The 11,192-nt window shown below is 36.2% G+C and overlaps 1 protein-coding gene across 2 annotated transcripts in view; it reads left to right on the plus strand.

Moving 5' to 3' along the window:
- The window catches only part of rhoq (ras homolog family member Q), a 34,787-nt gene extending 27,438 nt beyond the window's left edge, over positions 1-7,349 (plus strand). For both annotated transcript variants that reach the window (XM_038299460.1, XM_038299459.1), the window contains 2 exons: positions 2,024-2,119; positions 2,970-7,349. In XM_038299460.1, coding sequence (XP_038155388.1) covers positions 2,024-2,119; positions 2,970-3,131 — 258 coding nt within the window. In that variant the 3' untranslated portion in view covers positions 3,132-7,349. The remainder of the gene's footprint in view (positions 1-2,023; positions 2,120-2,969) is intronic.
- Positions 7,350-11,192: the final 3,843 nt, after the last annotated feature.

The raw sequence follows: 11,192 nt of genomic DNA on the forward strand, positions 1-11,192 counted from the left end.
CTACAGATTACACAGTGAATGCAGTTTATTCTTAAAACGTACTTAAAGATCTCTTATAGCTGTTAAATGATGTGTCGGTCAATGTTCCCTGGCAACTAAATGCCATTGTACCCCAAAGCGGTGATGAACAGGATGGAGTGGGTGTTTGATTTATCTGGTGTCAGCTGACGTGTTGTGCTTTCTTATCAAACCCCATCAGAACTCAGTCACTGCTCTGTGGCTGGCTGCCACAGTGTACTACACTGACTCAAAAATGAAGAAAGAAAAAAATGAGCTCAAGGAGATTTAGGTTTTAATAGCAATTTAGTTGCTGGATGTTATTGCTTTTTAAAAGGCAATAAAGAGGTCTGGAGTGCAGTGTAATTCGCAGTGAGGAACCAGGATGTTGCCTTTGAAATAGTGTTGCACAAAAGCAGGAAGTGAAGATTAACTTGATCTGGTTTAAAATTTAGAAAATCCACTTTGCAGAGTTTAGCTGTTTGACAGGGCAAGAAAGCGTCAACCCCCCCCAACATGGCCTAATTATGGTCCTTTTAATTATTCTCAATTTGACCTAATCAAGCTGTCCAAATCAGGTTAAAGAGTCAAATATTTTAATTTCCATTGAAGGATCTCTGTTACACATCTGCAGAAGCAAAGTCAGGTATTTTCTATTAGAATTTCCCAGGACTACTTTTTCAAAGCAAAGAAAATTACACGTCTCTAAAGATTATAGGCCAGATCTTCTAAAGGTTTTATGTCCTAAAACAAATGCAAACTTGTTTGCACATGATGAGTAGATCTTCAAAGCAACACTGTAACTTTTAGCCACTAGAAGTTCTAGACCTTTTACTTCTAGCTTGAGAAGGGTTAACGCTTGGGTCATAAAATACTGTTGCTTTAACAAAAAAGAAAGACTTGGACATGCAGTTCAACAAGCAGTGCATGCAAATTTATCTTTTGTGTGCCTTCATCCCTATGCAGATTGTGCATATATTTAGGACATAAAAATTTTAACATTTACAATGTGCAAAACAATTTTTTTTTTTAATCTAAAACTGAGTCTACAATTTTTTGCCTTTGTAGCACTTTTGATATGTCAGATGAAAGTAACACACTGGTTTCTGAAGTCATTTTAGTCACAAATGAGGCACTAGTACAGTTTTGCAGTTATTGGGTCTAATACTCTAAAGAGTTGGTGGATGTAAATGCATCTGTTTGTGATCTGCTATAAATCTGACTGTGGATCCTTCTTTGTTCTTTACAAGTTTTATAACCATTTTATCTTTCATATTTAACATTGACTTTAGCATTTTTGCAGAATTTCGTTATTTTACATGCAGTCTGCTCATTTAAATACGGTGAAACACAACCCCTTAGATGATTTGTGCAGTCAGTCTTTGTAGATCACCCATCAAACACTGCCGCCTATTGCACTTGCAATTTAACTCTCCTACTTTGTCTTCAAAGATCATACTCTTACAGGGGTTGAATCAAGAATTAACCAATTAGATGCACAGAAGACAGAGACAATTGTATCTGCTATATTAACATTTATCTATTTTCAAATGTTGGTGTCTCATGAGCTAAAGAGTAGACATAATGAACTGGTTCAAATGTTCTCTTTTCTGAGATGGGTACCCACTCCTTGGGAAATTACTCCCACTCCCATCCCGCTCCCATTCAGAATGACTCCCGCTCCTGCACCACTCCCATTCTTGTTTTGTTTTTTTTTGAGCGCGGGTGAAAACTCAGAGCGAAAGCACTGTTGGTTTTTGGGTCGTGTAGTTTTTTTGACTCGCATTATAGTTTAGGCTTCAAGGAAAAAAACTACAAAATGGCGGCACCTTCTGCCACAAAAACAATACCCCCTAGATAAACGACCAATCATATTCACTTGTGTAAAGTCATGCACCACTCGGGAGAATTCGGAACTGCAACAGTTGGAACAGCCGCTTCCTTTATATAAACTGGTATCAAACTCAATTAGAAATGTTACTTTTTTTGGTATTGATGTACTTGAACAAGATCTGCTATTTTCCAGATTGACCTTCGCGATGACCCAAAGACCATCGCAAAACTGAACGACTTGAAGGAGAAGCCAATTGCCACTGAGCAAGGACAGAAACTGGCCAAGGAGGTTTGTATAATCAAACAGAGCAGAGGAAAGCAGCTGAAGGAGAACTCTGGGAATCAAGCTGATTGGCTCTTTTAAATTCCTTTGTCCTGATTTAATGCCAGAATTTAACAATATGAATGTGATCATTTTATGTGAGATAAATGCAATAGGATCTTGTCAGCAGGAAAGTATGAACTAAAGCTCTAAAAAAGTCTATGCAGATTTGTCAAACTACTGTGCAATTTAAACAGTAATCATATTTTAGAAAGTCATTAGGTTCCCATGTTCAGAGTTTAATATATCTGGACATAAAAAAACATTATCTGCTCCTCCCCAGCTTATAGAAATGTTTTAATGTACCCTCAAGTGGAAATGTCGAACACCTCCTGTGTGAACTTCCAACATTGATTGTAAACATGTAGGTTAGTAGTGTGGCTCTTAAAGTGTAAAGGATCAAATTCAGAAATGATCAAGTTTCCTTTAAAACTAGGCAATTTACACATGCGATTTACTTTCTCCAGTGCATATCACCCTCAAAGTGACAAAACTTAAGATAGATAAAAGAAACTGTTCCCACATGGGGGTTGGAAGGAGGAACGAGTTTGGAGAACAAACCATGAGCGAGCAGAGGAGCATGCAGTCATTCATGGTACATATGCACCATGATGTATGTGTGAAGATTCGCTTACATAGTGTAGTTTAAAACTGCTTAAATTAATATTTACTGCACCTTTTGGCTGAATTCTGCCTTCATACTTGCTGTAGAAAAGAGTGCTTTGCCTGTTAATTTAACCCTCATATATTATAAAGTAGGAATATTTAGGTTAATATAGTCAGTTTTTTCTGTGTGTAATTTTGTTTTTTGTATTAGATTGGAGCTTGTTGCTATGTGGAGTGTTCAGCACTGACCCAGAAGGGCCTGAAGACGGTGTTTGACGAGGCCATCATTGCCATTTTGGCTCCAAAGAGAAAAAAAGGATCCTTGAAGAGAAGACTGGGACCCCGCTGCATCAACTGCTGCCTGATAACGTGATGCGGCGGCCCTGTGACCTTTAGGGAAAAGAACGCAAACCAAACATGGACTGAAGACAAAAGACAGGCTAAGGAAAAATGCTAAGACAAAAACAAGGAGGGTTGATGGACAAAACAAGAACTACGTGATTCTAAGATTCATGACCCTGGAATAAAAAAAAATGTCTCCTGTGCTGTTTTTACCAAAGGAGCTCAAAGCCCTGTCAGTCTCTTCTTCTACAAGACTTTTGCCTCAAAAGTACCTTCTTTTATAACCATTTAAATCATGTTTTTGTTTGTTAATGTCAATATATGCTATTATAAGCAACAGGAAAGACAAATGACATTTCAACTATAAGATCAATCTTTATTCATAAATATATCTATTGTTTTTAACAAGGAGTTTTTAATAATATGTTTATATTCCAAAACGATGAAAGAAAATGAGTATGAAGTAATGAAAGTGTCCTGGGAGAACTGGTGTGTTCAAATTTTTTGTTTTAAACCCAGCTTTACATGTTGAATTTTAAAAAGTGCTACATATTTGGACCTACAGATTAAACCACTGATAGTACAGCGCTTTTCAAAGATGTTATTTCTAAGATTTCTGGTAATGATGATGATTGTTCTGAAGCAGGATATGCTAAAATACTCCAAGGTAGGAAGAGACTGAGGAGTTAACAAGAAAATAAAAAGCTTTATTATTCATTTTTAGAATCTATAACGACCAGTTTATGAGATTGTATCAGTAAATCAAATATCACTGAGATCATATTTATCAGCTTAAGAATTACTTTTTGTTATTGTGTAGTAAAAAGCTATGTTTTTAGCTATTTTAAAGGAGAACATGAGGATTAACTTGATTTAAGAATTTAATCTTGTTTTTCTCTCAAAGAAACCAATGCACACTTGTCGTTAGAGGGCATATATCATCATTTTTTACTATATTTTCTGTTAAACTTCTTTTTTTGTCTCTTTTTTTTTCATTTTTAATACTTTTTCATATTACATATTTCTCCTTTAAGAGTAAAAAACAAAAAACAAAAGCTAGCACAGAGCAGGGGAAAGTTGTTGAAGAGTAATGGTGTGACATTTAAATGTTAGAACTCGGACATAGCTGCAAAATACTATGTCCAAACATGACAATATTCATGATTGCAAATTCAGCTCTAATTTTGAGTTTATCAAGTAAGGATATGTATGATAAACCATCTAGACAGGAGGGGAATTTCAGGGAAATTAGATTCTGAGACATTTATCTTTAAAACTTAGCAAACTGGCACCCTTCCCAGGGATTTAAAAGAGCTCACCCTTACACTTAATCTGCATATAATTTAAGTGGCAAATTACCACTTGTGATTGTAAATCTCATTCATAACAAATGTTTGTTCTGAAGTTCTGCTCTGCTTCTGTCTTTCATGGTAACTAAACACAAACTTGCATCAGTAAATATCTCCAAACAGCTGTGTGAGACTGGTTGGAAAAGTCTCACTTTTCTCCTTATGCCATGTATGGCTATTGGCCTGTCTGCCATTTGTTTCCATTGATGTATTAGTAGCCCTTGGAAATCACTTTAAAATAGTATTACACTAGTGAATGATGAGAGAGAAGCTAAAAATATGGATAAATAATTGGACTAAGGCTGTATTGAAACATTTTTGTCTTTCTGACTAAGACAAGGAGGAAATATAACAACTCAAACACTTTTATTGTGGCTAAGCTTGCAGGATTATTTGCAGAAAGCTTCTTGAATTTAGTGGGGGCATTAGTACGAAGAAAAATAAAGGCCAAGGCAAAAGATGGTATCTTTTTTTCTCCACAACTATGCTTAATTTTAATGGTCTGGCTGTTTACTCCCTTCTTAAGCTAGCTTTCCTAGCTGTGCGCCTGACCTGTGTAGTGTCCCCAAAATCCAATGTTTAAATTATTTTATAAGCACAGAGCAAAAAGTGTTTTTGTAGGTGAGCCAATCTGTTCCCCAGATTTACTTCTACGGAGCTCATCTGTTTACGGCATAGAGGACGCTAAATGCTACTTCCTCTCTATGGTAGTGCCTTCCAGTTTTAGTTAGCCTTTCTCAAAAGCTTCTTTTTGTTTTGCAAAAGTGTGTTTTGAAATTTTGTTTATAATGTTTGAGACCATCACCATTTGTAGGGTTTTTTTGGCTCTAAGATATGATGACATATGCCTTCTAGAAAACTGGCTAAAATAACCCAATACTGTAAAAGCTCTGCACAACAATGCAGCACAGCTGCTGCAGATCCATTTTGTTAGCACAACAATGCATGTTTCCTAAATTTCCAACACCCCCTCTGTTCCGGGAAACAGCTGTCTGAAGCACACAAGATGCACATGGTTCTGTCAGGCACAGCAGGCATAGCACAACATCTGGCATGAACAATCAGAAGTACATCATGCTAGAACCCTGAAGCAGGGTTCTATTGTAGCTCTCCAAGGTCACCATTATGGAAATAATAGTAAGAACACCGATCTAAATGGATGTGTAAAATAAAGTCAAATGTGGTTTCCTTAAAAGCTGATACATTAAACTTCTACACTTCTAAAACCTCTATTATAAACAAAAGCTAAAAATTGCTCAGTTAGCTTCCTCCGCAAACATCAAGTCTTTGCGGGTATTCCTCTAAATATTTACATCAGTTAGTTGTATTTTACTTCTGCCTTTTATAAGTTACCTTAACTTACATCTAATGTCAGCTGTGTTGGCCCCTAAATGCAACCAGACTAGTTAAGTAATGCCAGCTCAGCATGATTTACTATTTACTAATTTAATATGTAGCTGAAAAGTGATGCTGCCAAACCATTCTAAATCAGTTAGCAGTAAATAACTTTTTTGTTTTTTGAAAACTGAGTGTTGTTTGGTTTTTTGCAATCAAATGGAACAAAGGGTTTATGTACACCAATGACACTGGTTGAGGCCTGTTTCAAACTCAAATAGAGGTTGAACCTTGATCCATCCACTGGGTTCTGCTTTTCCAACTATGGCTCATGGTGGCCCATAAATATGTGTTTAGACAATGTCATTCTGGGGGTTCCCACGCATTTTAGGGCCAAAAGTGATGTTTCGTCTCTACAGCCTCTCTGAATTCCTGTTACGTGCTTTCAGGAAGCATTGGAATTTGCTGTAATATGATTTGAAGAAGATTTAGCCATGCTATTTCCTTACCGAGGGTAGAACCTGATGTTCATGCAAATACATTTGGTTAGCTGAAATTATTTTGTTTGAAACAGCTGCAGTGCACATTGGCTCATTGCATTGCTCTGGCCCCAAGAAAAAGGATATCATCGAAGCAGCTAAAACAAACAGTCCATCCCGTCCTCCCTTGCACTTGGCTGGGGTAGTTATTTGGTGCCTTTACAATTAAAACTTAAAGATGACTGCCGAAATGTAAAAAGAAATAAAACTTTTCCACTGTAAATACAGATATGGACTGGCATGTCAGATAGAAGAACAGAGAAAACCAAGGGTTTAAAGTGGGGGGGGAAGCTGATTTATCAGTAGCTATAAATATAATATTGAAATGTTACTAAAACACAGAGGAAGTGCAACATATCTCTATTTGATCTGAAAAAAGAAATGATTTGAGAAGAAGAGAAGTAATCCATTTTCTTTTTCCAGGTGTTTTACTACTGTCTGATTTTATTAGTACAATAGTAAGTCACTAGGTTATAATAGTAATCAGAAACTAATGCTTTAAATAACAAAGTGGTGCTAATCAATTTATTATGGTTAATTCAGCAGAGTTTATACTCAAAATGTGAACCTTTGTAGGATTTAGAAGTGTTTCTGAGGAGCTGTAGCGAAAACTCTCAAGTTGTAATTTTAACTTTCTTTTGGGGGGTGGGGGGGGTTGGCCAGCCAAATACAAAAACGATGTGTCGCTTTTATTCAATATGCATTTTATTTTTTCTAGCGTTTTCAAAGACAATACTCGAAGGTGCCAATTTTTACTGTTAATTTGTTTGTTATGATTAAGTAAAGCTTTAATGTTGAAGGTGCTTCTTCTCTCTTTCCTAGCCTGTGTTGTGTAACTGTCCTTTCTACAACGCATCACTGCAAGGTGATTGGCCCAGGCTCTCGGACAGTTGTGCTTGCTTATGTCATATGAAGGTCCAACCTCTCCTCCTCAGGATCAAGGACCTAAGTGCCGCAGCCAACAATGCATTCTCCCATTGATGCTACTCTTTTCTCAATAAACATGTTTCCTGTGTTGACAAACCACCTTTTTGCTGCTTTTCATGAGGATAATGACAGATCTGCTGCAAACAAGGCTAAAGAATCTATCTAGTCCATTTAAAAAGTACACAGTGAAATGTTTTCCTGCAGTCAGAAAGCCCTTTGTTAAAACACAAACCATGGCATTCATAAAATAAATAACATGTTCTTTAGGTGCATGCATTAATTTTAATCTACAGTCCAAAGTAATGTAAGTTTTGTTACTTTACCGCTTTATTTATCGAATATGAACGATCTGAGCAGGCTTCAACCTACATCTCACAAGCTGACTGCTGAAGTTGAACACTAGCCTGATGTATGAATCTTAAGTATATTTCCATGAAAATTTTATGTAAGTCAATGATATGCTGTCAATATTTTGAGTTGGAGCATGAACAATTAATGCAACTTTTGTCATCCCTGAAAGTGACCAGCTGGCCCTTTTCATTACCTTATATAATTCTTGCATGTAGTATCTGCCTCAAACTCTGGACACCTCCTACATTGTTTTGAAAGGATGATAGTGGTAGAGCAAACATATTACCTCATGCACATGACATTTTTATGTGCTTGGGACATCTTTCCAACCCACAGACTTGGGCTTCACACTTTTTTAGAATTTATAAAGACCATATCGGTTGCTTGGTTGAGCTAAATATTAGTGATATGATCTGTTCACTGTTCCTTTTTTTGTAGGGTCTCTGAAATAACTTAACAGCTGAACTTAAATCAGGGTAATAATACCCTAACAGGTGGATTTTATAAGATAGAGCTCCGTTGATGGAGTTGACTTGGAGTGTAATTACTTTGACCTCAATTCTCTCATGTGTCATGTTAAAGTATCTGTGGTTAAAAAAAACTTTGGACACTTCATTCCTACAAGTAGAATGCAGAAGTAGGAGCTTATTTTGGTTGGTTAAAAAGCAGCAGAGAAAATATAAAGATAGTTTTCATCTTTTGCACTTGACAAATTTAAAAGGCAGTAAGGTCATCAGTAGATCCACTGATTGACTTGTGTTTCCAAACTTAGTCTCAACGCATTTTTATGCAGGTTTATGGTCAGAATATTTTCATCCATAAGTGTTCAAATTAAGTAATTTTCATGAAACACTTATTTTTTTAGATTTCTGGGTTTTTTAAGGTGTAAGATATCTTATTTACTTATGGTAAATAAAAAAGGTATGATAAAGTTATGAACTGAGGGTAAGATATTGCTATAAAGAGGCAATTCACACTTGAAAATCTCAATTGGGAGGAATTTAAAATCAATTCTGTGGGCCAGAATTCCTCCGGATAAAAAGGCTATTGAGCCAAAGTGAACTGCAAACCTTTATGGGTTTTCATTATTTCATTTATCTGCCACAAAATCTACCTGTAAATTTCACCTAGATTTATATGCAGTTAATAAGTTGCCATGATGAATTTACCACTTGTTTACGTTCAGAATAAGGGTTTAGTTTGTTTACAACCCAGAGCCACAAGATGGCGACAGCACCTTTGTTACAAAGGAAAAGACCCCTAGAAGTTCTGCAGCAACTTCTTTGATTTCCATTTAAAGCATTTCTTTCAAAAAAGGGTATTTGTAAAAGATAGGAGATTTTTTTGGCCTAAATTTGATTCATTTTGAATAAATCTATAGACACAAATAATATGAACAAATAGCTTGTTTGTCCAAGTTCTAAAAGAAAAAAGGAGAAACTTTTTAATCCTTCCCTTATACGCTGGATTCATAACCTGCCTGGATTCATAACCTGCCATGTACTGAACATATAGACTAACATCTCCCAGTGCACCATATAGCTATGTATTTGCATAAAGATTTACTCTTTGTTTTAGTTTTATAAGTTTATATAGATTTACAAAAATATTTGGCTCTAATATAGAAGTTCTGCTTACTGCATATAAAATAACTGGAATAAAAAGGACTTTTACTGTTACTACTTTGTTACTACTTACTGTTACTGTTACTACTTACTTTTACTGTTTTTACTTTTATTTTTAAACCCTCCATTTTTAATGCACAAATGTGCTCCACACAAAATCTGCATTACATAAGGATTAATTACCTGTCAAAAGGCTTTTACTTTTTGTTTAAAATGAGAAATATTATATGACTTTGTAAATAAAATAGGCTATTAGAGCTACAGACCCTCCCCTATCCATAACAACAAGGACGAATTGTCCTTTTAATTCTGCATCAATTCTTTGTTTGACATCAGACCCATCTGGAGTGTTTATTGGCAAAGAGCTTAGCCTGACTCATGTGACTAAAGCAACTATTTCCAACTAGGGAGCTTGTAAAGTTTGGCAAACTTTGCGTGTTAATGGTTTAAAAGTTTAAGGTGGCTTTTACGACTGGCTGGTATGTAGGTTTAATAGAGCAAGTGTGACTACAGGATGCCATTCTTTGGTATAGTTCTCTAAAACTTTTGTTGACTTCCTTGACAACCTTATTGTTCAGTGTAACAGCTAAATAAACTTCACACCTTGTCGATCATATCAGTTTATTTATGTAGCACCAAATCACAACACATGTCATATTAAGCCATGCGTAGGCCTATTTACAGTTTGTGGCAAGCCCCATAGAGTAAAAGCTGATATTGAAGGTCTCTCTGGTCAGATGAAACCAAAGGGAAACATTGAAGTAGCCTAAAACACAGTAACTTGAGAATTAAAAATAATGGCGCTAGCATCATGCTGTGCAGACGTGTTTCTATAACAGGGAACAGGGAAGCTGATCAAAATTTATGGAAGATGAATGGAGATAAATACATAGTATTCCTGGAAGGAAGCGTCTTTGAGGTTGCAGTGGGCTTAAGACTGGGTTGGAGGTTCATCATCTAGCCAGAGCATTACCCAGTCACAGTCGAGACATAAATCCCATTAAAAATCTGTGCCAAAATCTAAACATATGAGACCTTCAGATGCCACCTATGCAGTCTGAACTGACAGAAATCCAAGTATTTGAATGTGCAAAGCTGGTAGAGACAAATGCTTGAAGATTTAGAGCTGCAAACTCCAAAAAAGGTGGTTTTATAGAGCATTGACTTCGTGAATAGTTTGAAAGCTGTGTATTTTGTGCCTTATATATCACATAGAATCACAACCAGTACTGAGGTATTTCTATATCTGAATTGTTCGCAGGTTGTGTTTGAAAATGAACAGATCCTAACCCCATCATTAGAAAAGCAAATATTGCCCAAAGAGTAGTTTTAAAGTACCGTAAGAAAGCATTAAGAAGCAGCCTTATTTAAATAGAAATATCTATACATCCATCCATCCATTTTCTTACACGCTTGTCCAGAGTGGGGTCATGAGGGGTGCTGGTGCCTATCTCCAGCAGTCAATGGGCGAGAGGCGGGGTACACCCTGGACAGGTCGCCAGTCCATCGCAGTATAATAAGCTCTGTCTGAAACTCTAGGATCGCCTTCAGGCCTCTAATTTAAATTGTGTCTGATCTACATCCAGTTTATTTATATGCTAAGTGAATACACACAGGCAAATATTAGCTGACAGCAGTAATTATTCTAAATTTTATTTATCTGAGGTTTTATTAGATACTTGCTGTAAAAGATTAAAGATTATTAGATTTCTCCTTCTGAGAGTGAGGGTCAATTAAGACTCTTTGGAAGTAAAAGCTGTTTTATGATGAGACACTTAAGGATGTACGATGCTCATCGGCCGGGTAAGTCATCCTTTAATTGATGCCTATTTTCAGAAAGAAACAACAGCAACATTTCCATAGAAACCTGTGTCAAGGCTGAAATAGTGTCAATTAGGTCTGATGGAGAAATTAGTGTTAATCCAATTTCCTTTTTCTTTTCTTTCGTAAGCACAAATCAGATCAG

The sequence above is a fragment of the Cyprinodon tularosa genome, unplaced genomic scaffold (assembly GCF_016077235.1).
Source record: "Cyprinodon tularosa strain WSP-4 unplaced genomic scaffold, ASM1607723v1 ctg43, whole genome shotgun sequence".
In the NCBI taxonomy this organism is placed as follows: domain Eukaryota; kingdom Metazoa; phylum Chordata; class Actinopteri; order Cyprinodontiformes; family Cyprinodontidae; genus Cyprinodon; species Cyprinodon tularosa.